Source organism: Charadrius vociferus, unplaced genomic scaffold, assembly GCF_000708025.1.
Source record: "Charadrius vociferus isolate BGI_N301 unplaced genomic scaffold, ASM70802v2 scaffold31, whole genome shotgun sequence".
Taxonomy (NCBI): domain Eukaryota; kingdom Metazoa; phylum Chordata; class Aves; order Charadriiformes; family Charadriidae; genus Charadrius; species Charadrius vociferus.
The window spans coordinates 385,438-403,559 of NW_009646966.1; the positions used below are offsets into that span (position 1 = coordinate 385,438).

The following is an 18,122-nucleotide window of genomic DNA, read 5'->3' on the forward strand; positions in this document are numbered from 1 at the left end:
AAGTGGTGTTAAAGCTACCATGAATTATGGCATAGAAGACCACTGCATCAACACTGGGAAAACATGTTAAATTCAAATTTTTTCTTATGGAACACACAGCCTTGTTTTAGAGACACCATTTTTTTACTATACAAAAGGAGTACTTGCTCGAGTTAAGTAAGTAAAATTTGGTTCTAGCAATTTGTAGGGTTCTAGCATGAAAATGCTCATTTAGGGAAATACTGAATAAGTGTTATGCTTTTTATGATGCTGATGTCAGAATTTAAGCTAATATGGCTACTCTTAGGTTTATTTCATGTGTGTTACACTTATGATTTGAGATAAATTTGAAAACAGATGGATAGTGTTAATTACTGTGCCATTAATAGTCTCAGGAACATGTGTGAGTATTTTCTCAATGGATATTAACAGGGGAACAAATAAAAGGGCCCACACTTATAAAGTGTCTTAACAATTATGTGCACAGCTAGAAAGATTTCTAAGTGGCTGATTTTTATATACTTTCAAGTTTGCCTTTTATCTTTATGCCATTATTTGAAAGTATGCCGTGGAAACGGGGAAACAATGTGAAATTTGTTGATTAGATTCATCTACATCACTGGTTTTAATGTTAATTTTTATATTTCCTTGTTAATTTCAGAAATGTGAAGAACTTGTTCTTCAGATTCTGAAATTGTTTGAACTGCAGTGTGGCTGATGCTCTCCCTTATACAATTGGGAAATAAAAAAATTGACCTAGGAGTTAAATTATTTGTAGGCATATTTGATTCTCCATTATCTTCCTCTGAATCACAGATGTTATGTTTTATTATGTTGAGAATCCTTTCCTTTTTTATCTCTCTTCCATATCGTGAATCCATTTTCTTTGATGCAGACACTGCCTGGCGTGTTCTTTTCAACCTCTGAAAGAGGAGCTGAGAAAGACAAAAGCATTAAATAGAAACGACAGTCAAGGTGATCCATAGCACTCCTGGAGGGGAGAGTTTGCTGGCAAACAGAGCAGGCAGCAGCTCACACAGCACCCAGGGAGTCCCGCCACGGGTGGGAAAGAGGCAAAAATAAAGGTTTTGTCTATCAATGATCTTCTACTGTCTTGGCACTCCCGATAATATAAATTACAGAATCTGTCTTTCCAAATGCTGCCAGCTTGTCATGTTGGCAGTGTCTCAGATTCTATATTAAAAAAAAAAAAAGGCCATCAATAATTTATCTAGAATTGCGGTGTTTTGCTGTATTACTTCTTCCCAGTGTAATAGGTAATGTGTCTGTATCAGTGAGACTCAGTTTCCTGTTTAGACTTTTGCAATTAGCTACTGCCCGTGATGAAAGTACTCCGTTGCGGCAGCAGTTGTTTTTCCTTCACCGCCATAACTCAGCACAGCAAATATACATAATATAGGTACAATGTACTAATTTACAGACATGTTTATTGTATTTTTAATTTAGCCAAGCGGATCTGCAAGTGATTTTGGTGGCAGCTCTGAGGCTGTTATATTCTCGGTGTCCTGCTGTTCACCCTGCTCCCTGACTGGCTCTGCTATCAGGAGCTGCAGTTTGCATCCGCTGTCATCTCCAAGTCCTTCAAAGACTTCTTGATCTGTGTCTTTTTGACCTCTCTTGAGATTTACTGCTTAGGCTTGAACTGTATCTTGTAATACTGGTGTCCTTCTGACTCTCAGCCCTGTATCACCCAGTTAACCTTCTCGGCCCTCATCACAACCTTCTCATAATAGAAAGAAATTTGAGGTCTCCAATATTGGGTAAGGTTAGCTTGTTTCTGAACTTAAGAAAAGTAGATTTCTGCTAATCAGTCTCTCAATAGTCTCTTTAAATACAATCCTCTCAAAATACTGAAAACTAAGCTGCTCATTGTCTTGTGCAGTCCGAGTCTCTCTCTCTGACATTAAACTGTTAATGCTATTTACAGGCACCAAACCAGTAACACAAAATGGGTCAAACTTGTTCTCGCTGAAAGTACAGTAAAATTCAGATCAAATCAGTGGTGCGACCCTCATTTGTTAAAAATGGGAATAATGTCTTGCTCGATGTTTTAAGACATATTTTGAGTTTTATGTTTGGGGATAATTGGGGGCTTGTTTTGCCTATTTTTTCTGTCTTTGTATGTCGAGAAGAGCTCAAGGGATTTTCACATAGCCTTATTTGCCCTGCATCAAACTTCAAAATAAGTTTTTTTCATATTCAAATGGTCATACTTCTAATATCTGAAACCATATTAATATATTAGATATTAACTACTAGGATAGCTTACTTCGTTCTCAGTTAGCTGCAAAGCTATCAGTACTTTATTGGGGGGGGTTGTCTTGATTATTTTACTCCATTGTCAAACTTGATTATTTGAGTCCATTGGCCAAAAAGGTCAGTGGTCTCCTGGGGTGCATTAAAAAGAGTGTGGCCAGCAGGTTGAGGAAGGTCATCCTCTCCCTCTACTCTGCCCTGGTGCAGCCACATCTGGAATAATGTGTCCAGTTCTGGGCTCCCCATTTCAAGAAAGAGAAGGAAATAATGCAGAGAGTCCAGCAGAGGGCTATGAAGATGATCAAGGGAACGGAGCACCTCTCTTGTGAGGAAAGGCTGAGAGACCTGGGTCTGTTTAGCCTGGAGAAGAGAAGACTGAGAGGGCATCTCATCAGTGCTTACAAATATCTAAAGGGCAGGTGTCAAGAGGATGGGGCCAGACTCTTTTCAGTGGTGCCCAGTGACAGGACAAGGGGTGACGGGCACAAACTGGACCACAGGAAATTCCATCTAATCATGAAGAGGGACTTCTTTATTTTGAGGGCGGCAGAGCACTGGAACAGGCTGCCCAGAGAGGTTGTGGAGTCTCCTGCTCTGGAGATATTCAAAACCTGCCTGGATGCATTCCTGTCCAACCTGCTGTAGGTGAACCTGCTCTGGCAGGGGGGGTTAGACTAGATGATCTCCAAAAGTCCCTTCCAACCCCTACCATTCTGTGATTGTGATCGTTCCCTGAAATTTCAGAATAAACTGGCAGTAATGGTTAATTCACTTACTTTCATGTTCCCTAACAAAAATAAATCTTAATCCTACAGAAGCTTAGAGGGGCTCTTAATATTGTATTTTACAGTAATCTCTCTAGAAGACAAAGAATTACAAATGACATTTTAAACTCACTAAGACTTCGGTGGTGACTCCCAAGAACAAAAAAAGAGTCAAGCTTCCTATTTATTTCTGTAATTGCCATTTGTAATATGCTGATTAAACAAAAAGCAGATAAACGGTGTTATTTTCACGACACAAATGCAGCTCACTACAGGTGAACTGTGACTCATTCATCTAGATATGTTTAACACAAAATCTTAAGAAAAACTACTTTGCATTCACAACAGCAACGTTTTTTTCCCCAGTGTGAAATGGTTTGAGCACACACATCCCGTTTCCCAGGTATAACTGGATCAGTGCACAGCAGGGAGGGCAGAGCATCTCCTTCAGTGGGAAAGAGTGAACCTAAAGAATATTCATAAAGAGCAAATTAAAACATCATATGAGGCCTTGATTGGGCTCGACAGCTTTCCTAAAGACTTTCTGTTGTTGTTACTAGTGCTTAACATCAGCTGAGGATTTGTGAAAGAGCCACCACCCCCCACCTCCTGCAGCCTTTCACTGACGGTGGTGGGTGAAACCCTTTACATTGCCTTCTGATGATCTCTTTCATTGCCAAGTTGGATATCTACGCTACACCAGTGTCTGTGAGATTAATTTTATCCCCAAATTTCGCATTTATAAATGTGGTAAATGAACTGCCCATAATGATATGATATATAAAGCATGTTCAGGTGATCTGTACATGGGTTTCTCATACTTCTGAGGATCATTCAAAGCCTCTGCCTTCAGTGTTTTATTCATTATTTATTTTCAATGATGTCTTGACCAGCAGGCAAAGAAATATTGTAAGCATATGCTGGGTGCTTTCTTTTCAATCTGTGGTAATGAGATAAAAATTGAGGGTGGATTAGGACTACGTTGGGATGCATTTCTTGTTATTTGTGCAAAGTCACAAAGCCCATTTACTCAGTTCAGAGCCATTTATTTTCCTGCTTTTCTGTGATTATTTTCAAATGAGAACTATGTTTGGCCTTGATGCTTGCAATATTTTTGGGCCACTTAAGTTAGAAGTGAATTATTGTAGGCTCGTTTTATAATTGATAGAGCAAGATGGGTACCTGTAGAGGGAATTGCACAGGAGCTTCTCTCTCTCTTTTTGTGAGGTCCACATAAAGAATGTATGGCAGCCACATTCTTCAGCAAGTGCTTGAGGTAAACAACAGTGACTTGTGATCCTACAAGAAAATATGAATAACTTAACTGAAGATTTCCAAGCAGTGTGCAACTGAAAACTGACAGAAGTCTTGGTTAATGTGGATGCCAGAAATTGTTTTTAAAAGTAAAAAAAAAAAATTGGTATTTCTCAGAATAATTTTGGTTAAAACAAGTTTCTGTTCAAATTGCTAGAAATACATCTTTTTAAAAAAAAAAAATATTAAAAGCTAAAGAAACTAACAAGATGGCAATTCTTCTTCCCCCAAATAAGACAACTGAGTTAAAGTAAGCTGTTGAGATTGCTGAGAACCTTATAGGTATTTTGAAATTAATTCATTGGAAGTTAGTTTGAAACTCCTATTCTAAAGGATCACTGAGTATGGAAGTGTAAGGGGGGCATTTTTCCTTTCTTTTTTTTTTTTTCTGTATCTTCCATAACCCCAAAGAGAACTATAGCTAGCTGCGAAGCATGGTACTGGTTACACTTTTTTTGTTCCTGATTGGTGTCACATTTGTTGAAGTAGTTAGTGAAGTCATCTACAAAGATGGGGGAGATAGCCTAGAAAAGAGAGAAAGTTTGAGAGGCTGTGGAGTATGGCAGGGAGTAGGTTGCCAGACTGCAGCAGGAGAGGAATTTCTAGAGGCCAGAGAGCAAAGGACAGAATTTGCTGCCACTCAGAAAGTCACTGTATGGGACGGAAGCACAGAGTCACCATGGAGTCTTAGCGGGCGGGGGAGGAACTGTGTGTAGCTTATCTATTTTTTTTTGTTTCTTGCTTTTGCTTTCAGCTTGCTTTATTTAACACCTGCCCCATCCCCAAGTTTTAAGTGTTTGCACAAATGCGATTTGGTTTGCTTAAGTGTGGAAGCCCTTTAGTCTTTTGAGGAAGCTCACTAAGGAGAAAGCCTAAATAGGTCCATGCCCTAAAGCTGTGGCTCGCTTTAGCGCACTGTCATAGTCATAGAAAGAAGTGTGCAGTAGGGTGAAAATCTAAGCTTTTTGGGGTACTTGTAGCCTCCTCTACTCTAAATGGATTATTTTGCATTTAAACTAGATAAATTTAGTATCTATAAGAGGGAGGGTCAGATACATCACTAATAGCTCTGTGTCAACAACTGCATGAACCTAGAGGTTCTTAGTAGTTTGCTCAAAGGTTCATGTAAATGTGGTTTGTTGGTACTCACTGGCAATGCTTTTAGAAAATTGCATACTACTTCACAGGAAAAGCAAAATAATGCAGTTTAATACATGTGCCTATTTGTGCACCTCATTGTTATTTTGGATCCAGTTCTAAAAATAACATTCTTGTTATCTAATGAAAGAGCTTATTTTTGCCCAACTGTCGCACTCATGTACGGATTTCTGTTTTCATATTTACATTGCCAAAGGCTGTAGTTAGTGCATTGAGGCTGACATTTTTATCATTTGCACTAGTATAAACATGTCAATGAATTGGAGTGAAGATACTTAGATGTCAAGCACAAGTTTTAGGTACAATGTGATTTGTTGGATAAGTGATGATTGAAAATTTGATAGAATCCCAAATGGGCAACCTCTTCATCTGATTTTTTCATAGAACACTCACAGTGTACACAAGGTGCAGTGATCTGATAAGACGGAAATTTGTAGTTTGCAAGATGATCAATTTAGCTTTGTTTCAGTCACTATTATTTTAGTATCTCTGCTTTAGTTGGAGATTTTCTTTTAAAGTTGGCAAGTGTTTAAAGTCATGTTCTGGGGAAATGATATCTCTTAACTCAATGTAAATACACCTAGATTAAATACAATGATTATGTCATTTGTGGAAGACTGGTTAGAGCTAAAGTAGGGTAATCTTGCTGAAATGTAAACTGAAATGTATTTTTATTTAATATACATTTATTTTTCTGGATAGCTAGCTAAACCTTGGAAACCCTAATTCAAAGTTAATCTGCAAAAAATAGGGAGGAGTTTCCATGGGCTGAATTGGTCTCCCCCAGCTGGCATTGCTATGGAGTATTAATGCTTAAGATTTTAGAACTACAAACAAACTGTTCGGCTGCAGTGTCCACTTGAAAAAAAGGCAAAGAGGAGTAGAGACTAAGTGTACAGCCTGTCATCAGCCCATTCCCAAACTGCTACTGAAATTAACATTGGACGAACAGCTGAAAATTGTGTTGAAGTCAATGAGACTTTTAAAGCTCGGGGGAATCCGTAGTAAAATGTGGTCTCATATTCCTTCCAGTCATTCAATAAGAAAGTGTTGTAAATAATTCATACCTGCCATACTTCGTTTAACTTACTCTTGTGCAGTACCAGAATTATTCTATTAACCTGTTTTGGAAATAACAAAAGCTCAGCCCAGCATCTCCCGCAACTTTACTCTCACAAACAGTCTTGTTACTGGGGTCATTCAGATGACTGAGGATTGTGTGGCCTGGCCCCAGTTTCATGGAATGTTAGCACTTCTCAGTCAGAGAAAATGTCTTTTGTGTGACCGACTGTCTGCAGATAGCCATCATTTCTTTAGGAAATGGTTACAGGGTTTTTTTTTCCTGAACTGTTTGTTCTTTTCCTCTTACATCGTAAGCCCATGCATAGTGTGTATGAGGGAAGGTCTTAAAAAAAATTAAAAATACAGGTTTTTTACTCTCTGATTTGTGGATTTTGTGAGTTGAACCTAGTGAATGTTATAGTTTTTAATAATAGAAAAAGCAACCATATCATCTTTCTAGGATGTAGGTTTTTATTAGGTTTGTTGACACTAATTGTAACAACATGTCAAGTATTTACCATAGACCTTAGAGATTTAAAAAAAGTAATAACTTCTGTTCTTTGGAGGGTTACCAGCTGGTATGTCTCTGTCTTCAAGAGTTTATTCCATATAATCATTTCACAGATTGTGTGAAACAAACACTCCTTAACTGTCTTTTAATTTTTTATTTTAGTTACAATAAAGGAAAGAATAGAAGTGGCCTACCTGAAATTACCTCTGCTTTTCAAAATGTATGATGTTGGTGGTGTCATTATTTAACACAATATGGAAGGAAGAGAATATGATAATAATTGGCATCAGGATATAATGAGTAGTGCAGTAGAAATGCAAAACAAAAAGAGAAACAGTCCAGGAACGGGTATTCATGCAGGTGAGAGAGAAGATTAGACTCATGCCCTGGAGGGGGGAGGACTTTGGCTCTTATCTAGCTAGTCAAAACTATGTGATGACTCTGTGATTGCTCAGTTCTTAGTTCTCCAATTTGATTAATTCCTGTGTATGTTCTTGAAATTAAGTATTCAATTTGTATAGGATAAAAAGTGAAATATATCTGTAATCATAAAAATAGGAGATGAAGAATAATCCCATACTTGTTTTCTGTTTTCCAAGTTCGAGTTTCTGCAAGAATGAAATTCTTGGAGATATAGGAAATGCAAAACTGGTTCTGTGAGCTTGGTTTTGCACCATGGCAGAAAAACAATTAAGTGTGCAATGTTAGCATCTTCTCTTGTCTTCCAGGTCCGTGGGGGAGATGCATGGGAGATGAATGCGGTCCAGGTGGCATCCAGACCCGAGCGGTGTGGTGCGCCCATGTGGAGGGCTGGACCACGCTGCCCACAAACTGCAAGCAGCCGGAGCGGCCGGACAACCAGCAGAGCTGTTTTCGGGTCTGCGACTGGCACAAGGAGCTGTACGACTGGCAGATCGGCAGCTGGAACCAGTGCCGACCCGTCCTCTCCCGCAGCCATGAGAAGCCCCTAGAGTGCCTCAGAGGGGAGGAAGGGATCCAAACAAGGGACATCACCTGCATCCAGAAGTCCAATGGGGTGCCAGCTGAGGATGTCATCTGCGAGTACTTTGAGCCGAAGCCCCGCCAGGAGCAGGCGTGCCTCATCCCGTGCCGGCAGGACTGCATCGTGGCTGAATTCGCCCCCTGGTCAGAGTGCTCCAAGACCTGTGGCAATGGGCTTCAGCATCGAACTCGGCACGTTGTGGCTCCACCGCAGTTCGGTGGATCTGCTTGTCCTAACCTCACCGAGTTCCAGATCTGCCAGTCTAGCCCGTGCGCTGCTGAAGAAAGCCTGTATAGCCTAAATGTGGGACCCTGGAGCGCATGCTCAGTGCCCCATTCGAGACAAATAAGGCAAGTGAGGAAACGAGGGAAGAACAAAGACAAGGAAAAGGACAGAGAAAAGGCAGTTCGGGATCCCGAGGCTCGTGAGTTAATTAAGAAGAAGAGGAACCGAAACAGACAGAATAGACAGGAGAACAAATATTGGGACATACAAATTGGGTACCAAACCAGGCAGGTCACGTGTACTCACAGAAATGGGAAAACTGCTGCTCTGAGGTAATTGCTATTTATTAATTTGCACATCTTTATTTTTCTCTCTTTAAAGCATGCATATGTGTACACTGGTATTATTTTACACAAGCCTGAATCTCAGTATGGGCCACACTCTATTTCCATCCCTCGTCAAGCTCAGGATGCTTCTATGACATGAAGCATGCAAACTGTGCTGGTAATCATACTAAGCATCACATAAATGTATACTGTTGACCTAAGCTAACTCCCTAGCCTCTGTCTAAATAGATTTCCTCCAAAGCTTGAAGACGTTTGTCAAATGCTGCTCTGTTTCTGTGGGTTCAGGCAGGTTTTTGCTCTCTAACAAGTCATGCATGTTTGGAAAAGGTGATGTTACTGCGTTGAAGGCTCTGAGCACAAAGACTAAGAGAAAACTGGGCTGGGTCAGACTCACAATAAAAGTAGAAAACAGAGACAAAGATAGTGCATGAGAAGGCAGTATCTGTTCTTTCCAGTACCTTTTGTTTTTAAATAGAAGAGCATAAAGTACTGTTTGTCCTTCTTGATTCCTACGGCAAAATTCCTGAAAGAGAGACTGGGAAACCCCTTTGCTTCTGTCATGTACTACTTCTTTTTCCTTCTCATCTACACCTTTATGCTGTTTGTGTATTTTTTTTTTGTGATATTTTTATTTATTTATTTTTTATTTTACTTTTCAAGAGTTTTGGCAGTCACAGATGTTTTGAAAACTATTTCCATAGGCTTCTGGGTAGATTTCTGCAACCATATTATCTTCCACTTGTTTGTTTTACCTGGCGTGCTCTTGCTAGCTCATGTTTTTTTGTTCCTGTCCCTCAGAATGTTTTTGCCCAACTCAAAAATCTTCTTTCAGTCTAGTCTACCTTTTTCTGTCTTTGATGTGATTCTTTTTATTTCCTTCCCTCTAGTTCAATGCATGATTAATCAATTTTACATCAACCGTGAAATAACTAAGATATCTTGCTGAATGAGGCTGACACCCATTGCTGCTAGGTTAGTGTTTATGAACTTTTTTCAGGGTATTTTACTTCGGAGTTTTCGTTGTGCCAGTTAAATATTCTGTCACAGAACTTGTAATCGCTTCAACCTTTCCTACCAGAAACCGTATATTATAATTTTTTCCAGTGGTAAACATTTTTTGAGTATGTTTCCTTCCAAGAGAGGATCCAGCAGTAAAGCAGGAAAATGATGAGAGATCTGTGGCTTAAGGGAAAAACTGAAAGATTTGGGTTATTCAGTTGGAAGGAGAGACATGTGAGTGAAGATATGAAGTGTCTATGAGTATATAAAAACCTACCACAAGGAAGAATTGAAGAAGCTATTCTATGTATTATGGATGTATAGGAAAAGCAATAATGGGCTAATCACAGCAGTGCTGAATGAGGTTAGACTTCTCAATACTGGGAATAGTGAAGCTCTGGAAAAGATTACCTGGGGAATGTGTGGGACCTCCATATTCAAAGGTTTTTAAGAGTAGGCTAGAAATGCATTGTATCAGTAATGACACCTCGAGTAACTCTTGGTTATGGAAGAGGGGCTGACTGCATAGTTTTTTGCAGTCTCTTCTAGCTCTGGTTTGCTACAGCTCTTTCAGATTTTGACCCAGACTCGGGTGAATGTCTGCACGAGGAATCTCAAAATCAGTTTGCTCAGGCAGCCCCAGGTATTGTCTGCAGCACTGGCTCAGTGCTGCTACAGGAAGAAGTTGCCTTTACCCCTTCCTTTTCCAGCCTGACATCACACAGCCTGCACTGTGCCTAGCCCAGGAACATCATTACCCTTTAAATACAGGGAATAATTTATTAAAATATTGGTTGCTAGCAGATAGTGGCCAACCATTCTGTTTGAAAGTCCCCAAGCTTTTATAAGGTTAAACAAATAATTTAGATCGATCATATTAAAAAATAAAAAAGTGAAGGAGAGGGAAACATTCATGTGCTGAGGCTCTGATAAATGATAAAAGAAAATAAAAGTATGTCGGAAGTCAATGGCATACTTTGCTCATCCTCTTTACACTCACTGTTGAATTCACACAGGTCAGTAACGCTGTCTTAATTTCAGATACCTCCGCGTATTATACCGTATACACACATTTCAGGCTGCAGCAGGGAAATGGATGAAACTCTCTTGCCTGAGGCAGTGAAACAATAGATAATACAACATAGGAGTGATTCTTCACAGGGGAGAAAACGATATGAAGGGTACAGTGGACGTTTGATGACTAATGGATATAATTTTATGTTGTAAATGCACAAAGGATTTCTAATAGTCTTCCCATCAAGTTTAACATAGAATCTTTTTTTTTTTTTCTAGTTGCATAGTGAAAACAAGAAAATTTGGTTAAATGACTCATATGAGAAATTCCATCACTGATACCTTAGCCTTTAGGGACCTATCTATGTATGTCACCTATATATCCATTTGTTTCATTTATGCTACACTCTTCACTAAGTGGTCAAATGCCTTATTCTGTGATTGGCATTCCAGAATCTCAAGCAATGGAATTATTTTTCTGCCCAGGTTGTCAATGCAGCCAGCTCAAATGGTTTTATAATCTCCATCATATAGTAACTGTGTTACTAAATAATATAGACAAGTAAGGTGACTGGAAAACCCACCGTGCTCATGTGAAATGCTCTTCAGCTTGAATAGTCCATTTTCAGGGAGTTTTGACTTCAGCAATCAGAAACAATCAGCCCCCTGGCAGCATGACTGAAAGACGAAGAAAAACCCTCAGGCGAGTAATATTTTTTTGCAGAGGTAGCAAAATTGGTATGGTATATAAAGGGTTTCACAAAAACAAGTTTCAGAAGGGTGCTCCAGAGAAAATGGTTCTGTAACGCTGTCAGCAAAACTTCAAAAAGGCAAATTCTCTCGACACATCAGCACACCAGGCATGGTAAAGAGAAGTGAAACAAGAAAATCAAAGTGTAATTTATACACTTTATTACCGAGTGAACAATACATAGTCTCCCATGAAGGATGAACTATTGGATTTTGTATTGCTTATTCTGCAATAATGTACGTGTTACATGGCCTATATTTGCTTTATGTTTCCCTTAGTCTGAAATTCTGGTGCACTGGAAATATTTTAAAAATAGAAATGTTGGAGAAGAAGGAATTCAGTAATTATAGGTAACTTATAAAATGACTACTCTGTATAGCTAACAAAACCTGGACACTGTTGCTGTTAGTGTAGAAGACAATACTGATCCTCTGAAATGTTTCTGCTTTTTTTTTTTGGTGAAAGTGAAGTTTTCCAGAGGTTCCACAGAAAGCCATTAGACAACAAACTGTCAATGTAGAGAAACATAAAATGTATGTAAAAGTTTGTTTTGAGTTACAAATCTGTTTGCACTATTGCAAGTTATGATGATTGTGCCTCATGTCAAGCCTATAATTTTCTATTGTAATATATACTCTGTTTTTGCTTTCTTCTACTCTGCCAAATTGTTACCATTGGGTCTCAAACATTTCCTCATAATTGTCTTTCTGCGCAGACTTTGGGGGAAAGTTTAGCGAAAATATTTTGGCTGGTTTTGTACAAGTCTAAGAAAAAAATTTTTGTTTTAGCAGTGTTGAATTCATACAGCTGTTTTACTGAGATGCTTTGCTGAGAACACACTGGATCGGGGAAATAATTTGATATTTGGCGGGGCTGGAGCAGGTTATGAGCACAGACATTTTAAACTGTAAGAACAGGGACCAGAACTAGAGTATCTTCCCGGCCTGTATGTTTCTGCACTTCAGCAAAGATTTTTGAAATTCAATGAGAAAGCGCATCAAGTTCCCCTGTAGCAGTTGGTCCACAGGCGTGGGGACAGCCTGCAACTGCTGGCAATCACTTAGCTCAAATGGCTGCAAAGGGGGTGGCAGTTCTGCAGGGATCTAACTGCCTATTTTAAAAAAAAAAAAAAATCCCAGAAATTTCTGCACTACTTCCTTTCTCTTTCGCCATCGTATGGATATGATGTGTTTATCTTGCTTAAGCTGGGACCAAAATACCCCTGTCTGAATGGGGGGAGAAATGGAGGAGACCAAGTAGGAAACCATCCCTACCAGCTCTTTGGCTGCAGTCCCCAGAACTGGTTAATATTCCCTTGGCAGCGCCTCTGCAGCAGAGACCTCTTTGTGAAGCTGAACATTACCAGTGACTTGAACTGAGAATTCAAGAAACAACAGTAAAGTTTTAGATATATCCAGGGCTTTTATTTCTTTGTTGGGAAATAACCTTGTGCAATAACAGCAGTGGAACATAATGGCGGGAAAGAAAAGCATCCAAATTTTAAGAAATGCTGACCAGTTCCTGAGCAGATTGGTTTAGCCCCTTTCTGCATTTGATTGTGTGATTGTGGGATTCGCCTCTGTCCTCAGAAAGTAATTATTTGTTATTTCTTTTCATCCTGCTCACTGATTCTGTGCATTTGTGCAATATCTAGGAAACTATATCCACACCTTGTAACGAATTAAACTCTCTTGGACGTTTCCATAATGGTCTCACTGCAGCGCTTTACTAACTTTCAATATGGGAGAGTTTGAGCTTTTATTTATTCCAATATTATAGTTGAGACATGAGAGATGACAGTAGGGCCAAAAATATTGAATTGTCTTACTAATTTGGGGCATCCAGTTCGAGGGTATATAATGCCTGATTTTTCAGCTTACTTCACATAGACCTGTATCTGCTTTAAGCACAGTCATTATATTCACTACTGACCACAAGTCTTCAGCTGGATACCCAGGGACTGAGGAATTAGAGAATGGCCAACTGAGTATGTAGGCTGATGAGCAAGTGATACTCAAGATGTATTGGCAGAAAAAGAGAGATAATCTGCGCCTCTAGGATGGCATTTTAACTTTGTTGGTCTTTCCAGGTCCTGAAACTTCTAATCCAAGTGCTCACTTTCCAAATCACACAACAAATGCCTCCATCCACTTTATGGACTCTTCCTCTTCTTTTAAATGATAGACTGTGTGAAGGAGGAAGATAAAAAAAAAATACAGCATAAGCCTGTTGCTTTCTTTATGCTGTTGATTCGGAGCTGCAAAGTCACCCTGAGGTATATGCTGTCAGACAGCAAACAGGAGAGAGGTTGAGACATGTAATACAGCAGCTCAGTTTGTTGGACCCTGTAATATATTCCTTGCTTAGAAGAAGATTCTCTGTACTTCTCTGACCTAATCCATAAGGCAACAGGCAGAAAGGGTGATGTGTGTGAAGGTGGCAGTGGCTAAGCAGGAGACAGCCTGCAGGAAGGTGAGGGAATAGCAATGCAGAGAGGACAGGTTGTAGGGATGAAGGAGCATGAGCAACTTTTAGCTCGTTTATTGAGGACCAGATGGAAGTGTGCATGTCTACAAGTGTTTTTTCTGTTACTGGAAAGGCAGCTCTGCAGCTGCTTTTGTACAGGAAGTCTCCTAATTCACCGCACTCTAAGGGTTTAGAAGACATAACTGGTTCACTAAAAGAACACCAATAAATATCACATATTTGGATAATGAGCTATGTACAGTCATGTTGATAAATTAACTCGGAATCACTTAGAGCACATGCTGTTGACAAATAGAGAACAGGAAGGAAGAAAGTCATCTTGAAGAAAAACCTCCTGATAACTAAAAACTGCAGGGTAATTGTCAGATGCATTGGGATAATGAAAACATAAAATACTATTAGAGAAACAGGATGACAACATATTGCTTTCCTACAATTTTCCACTGTGCTTCTAGAATTTCCATGAATTTGAAAGTCAGAAGCATTCTGTAGATTTTTAATGGGATTTTGGTGAAGACAGTAGTTTCTGTGGATATGCATAATATTATTCACTGGGTGTTCCTTTCTATTCTAAGTACCTGCTCCATCATCTTCCTGAAGCTGCTGTTTTGACAGTGGCTTGTCAGTATTGCCATACATTTGACATACCATGCCAAAATCTAGATTTAAGATGGAAACGTACACACCGTGCTGAATAATTGAAACAACAGCAAGGAACCATTTCTTTCTCCACACCATATTTTAACTCTTTTCGTATAGTGAACAGTTGTTCTGTCATTCAGATGTATGACATTCATATATTTCTGTGCAAAGCATCAAGATTGGATGACTTTCTGGAATATATTTTTTATTCAAATGCATGTAATTGGTCTTCCTTGGTAAAATATAATAGCTTGTAATATAATGAGGGTCGGACTATATGTTCTGATAATCTCTTGTGGCCATATATCCTATGAATGAATGAATGAGTTCTATGAATGAATGCTATGTGGAATTTCTAGCCTTAATTTAGTAAGAGATTAAGATGCACAGTGGTAAATGGAATTAGGCACTGAGATCTTTAACAAAGATTATCCTACATTATATTTTTATGCATCTTTTCTGCCTCGTTGTCAGAGAATTTTTATGTTAATTGACTTCAATATACCTAAATAAATAAATACAAATTAAGCAATAATTTTCTAAAATTTGGATATCTTTATATTGCTATCATATCATAGTCTGTAAATAGTCCCATAAGGAACATACTAAAATTTATTACTTGTTTACAGTTGGGTTTGGTTTTTTTTTCTTTTATGTGACTGTTAAGCATAGCCCGGGACATGGAGTATGCCCCTGTTTTCTCGATGAGCTTTCTAAAGTTATGTTAAAGCATGCGAGCTGAGCGTCCTCCTGGGAGATGCTGTCCCCCAAGGAGTAGGGGACTGCACAGGATGGGAAGTCACAGAGTTCTGCTTCACTTCCAGATCCCGAGAACAGCAGAGGTGGGCACGTCAGTGCCTATCTTTCCGTGGTCCCACTGAAAATAAAATGTCCAACCTACCTCCTAATATTGACAACTTGTTTCTAAATGTTGGAGACTGAAATGAAACCGGTGATATTGTCAAAGCTAAGCATCAATACAGGGAACAAATTAAAATAATACCTGAAACACAGCTGATATTAGTAACATAATTTTCAGGTTTATATATATATAAACTTCAATATGGCATATTTTTATTCACAAAGTTTGGCATTGTGGTTTTTTGGGGTTTTTTTTTGCCAATAACTCCATGAATCTAATTGTAAGTTAGAGTCAAAGTAAGTGCAAATTAACACTATGTAACAAAAATTCCCCCTGACAAAGAAATCTCCCTCCAAAAGCTTTAGTAAGTCATCTGTGTAGACTATTGCCAAATAACCTGCTCTACCAATTTTAAAATTATGTATAGCATGGGATGTGCATACATGTCACTGTATCATGGGGCTGTGCAAGATAGTACTTCCTGAACACTTCTGCTTTCTTGTTTCCTCAGACACTCATGTTATCTGCAACAGCCCCAGAGCAGCTGTTGTTGCCACTTGTTAGGTGCAGAAGAACTTCTTGTTGTTTTGTTTGTATTAGCAAATATATTTTTCCTTCATACATTAGTTGTAATATCTGGGGTTTTTTTCTCCTGTAATGTAGAAAGCCGGAGCAGTTTTGGTTTTTTCAAAACTGTTTTGGCTGTGCATCTTTGTTGGCAAAATTACTTAAAGTTGTGAAAGGATCATGGGAAAGTAGTCTTGTGGAAAGCACTTAGGTGGACAGTACTTGAATTGTAAATGAGTAAAAGTGTCCTCATTGTTTGTGTGAGTATAACAGCCCAGTTACACTGTGAGGTACTAACAGTTTCTCAGAACAATGTACAATGCGACCAGTACAAAGCAGTGCAGCTGTAGGGATAATGAATCAGGATTATGTCATGAGGGATGCTCATTACATTTGCCTCTAGCAAAAAATACAGATGCTGTATTTTCACAAACTTCTTTAAAGAAACAAGTGTGTACCAACCATAAACTGAAACTCTTAAGGATGACTAGACTTTACGAATTACATTTAGATTTTACAAATTACATTTTATATCTTCAGTGTAACTCATGGGGATTATCTAAACTCTGGATTTAAATCACCTTTCTACTGTTCCTGCTGTCTAGTACTCATTCATTAAGCAGATTTTTTTTCTCATTTTATTTATGAGATAATATACTATTTTTTTCTTTATACCAAAGAGTTTATCACAATCTCTCTCAAAATGGAGCTATACCTTTGATCCAAGAACAGTATAGAGCTCATTTGATTGTTTTGTTTTAGAGATTAATGCATCCAACAGGCTGTATGAGCTCTGAGGAGAACACTGCATAGAAGATAAATATCTTGTTGCAACATATTGGGACGTTGTGCTTGATTCTTGTCTCCGTACATTAACTCCAAAATCCATATTACTCGTACAGAGTATCTTTTAAGGTTCCATGGTGGTCAGATAAAGGGCAAGGATGAGACATGTGCAATATTGAGATCTGGATTTAGTCCCAAATAATACAAAAGATTAATATTAAGCATGAATACTACTGGATTTCCTCAGGCCTCCTGACTCACTCTACTGAGTGATCATTCAAGGATGCTGTAGAAAATTACACACATGGGTACATATATTTCATAGGTTGATTTGACCTTCTGACTCAACCAGATTATTTCTGCGAGGTAGTTCTGTCAGGGTGTGAGGATCTGGGCTGTGGGACTGCCCACAGGTAGTCAGATTTCCCAGCAGTGTAAGCCTGAGCTTTTCTAGGATGCAATGCTAATGAGTGGTGTGGTGCACGTTTTACCCCTTCACTGTGAGGTTACAATTACGAGAAGCAGATGCAGTCTTTGGAAAGTGTTCCTTACAGTCTCTCATTTCTTATAGCAATCTACTGAGATTTAGGCAAACTTCAAGCAATGTACTGAGATTCTCTCTACTGATAAGAGTAAAATATGCTTGTATTCAACTCATGCTTTATTTTCTTTATTGTTTTATGGATTCTTTAGTAGTTGGATCAATGTTCATTCATGGTTGTAGGATGTCTTGCAAGGACATTGTGCAGCTTAGTGGTTTGTTTTGGTGGGCTTTTTAATTGTTTTTTTGAATCACATATTTACTTTCTGATTCTTTTCCAAAAGCTTCCTGTAGCTTCAGTTTACTCTTCAGTCAAAAATGCAGCCTCTACAAGCCTGCTTCTGTGTATTTATGTTTGTGATTTTGGTTTTCAAGAGCTAAACTAACATCTAGTTTGGGTGTTCTGTAAGCAATTTGTCACTGTTCCAAGTCTTTCTGCAGGCAAGTTTGTTTGGCCAAATGGGCTTGTATGTCAATAGTTTTCATCTTGTGGCCAGTGGGAAAGATTGAAAACGATTTTGCTAATGGTTTTCAATGATGTAATGTCTCATGAGATCACCAAGAATTCAAGAGAGACTCTCATGTTTCCTGATGATACAGCTGGTTGTGGGTGGTGCCTGATGGTGCACAGGACATTCGAGGTCAGGAGATGGTTAAATTATTCTGCTCTGGTTGTGTTTTCTTTTATCTTCTACATAGTCTTTTCTTTTCTTCCTTAATATTTAGATGAAGCCTCTTAAGAACCTGTTAAAGGATTCTGGATTTCTTTAGCATGTTGATTGTGCTTTGATCTGAAACCTTCAGCAGCAGCTCCCTTTTTCTCCTGAACTGCT

The 18,122-nt window shown here is 38.8% G+C and overlaps 1 protein-coding gene across 1 annotated transcript in view; it reads left to right on the forward strand.

Moving 5' to 3' along the window:
* The window catches only part of THSD7A (thrombospondin, type I, domain containing 7A), a 211,734-nt gene that overhangs the window by 74,620 nt on the left and 118,992 nt on the right, over nt 1-18,122 (forward strand). The window contains exon 2 of the mRNA XM_009895333.1: nt 7,794-8,625. Coding sequence (XP_009893635.1) covers nt 7,794-8,625 — 832 coding nt within the window. The remainder of the gene's footprint in view (nt 1-7,793; nt 8,626-18,122) is intronic.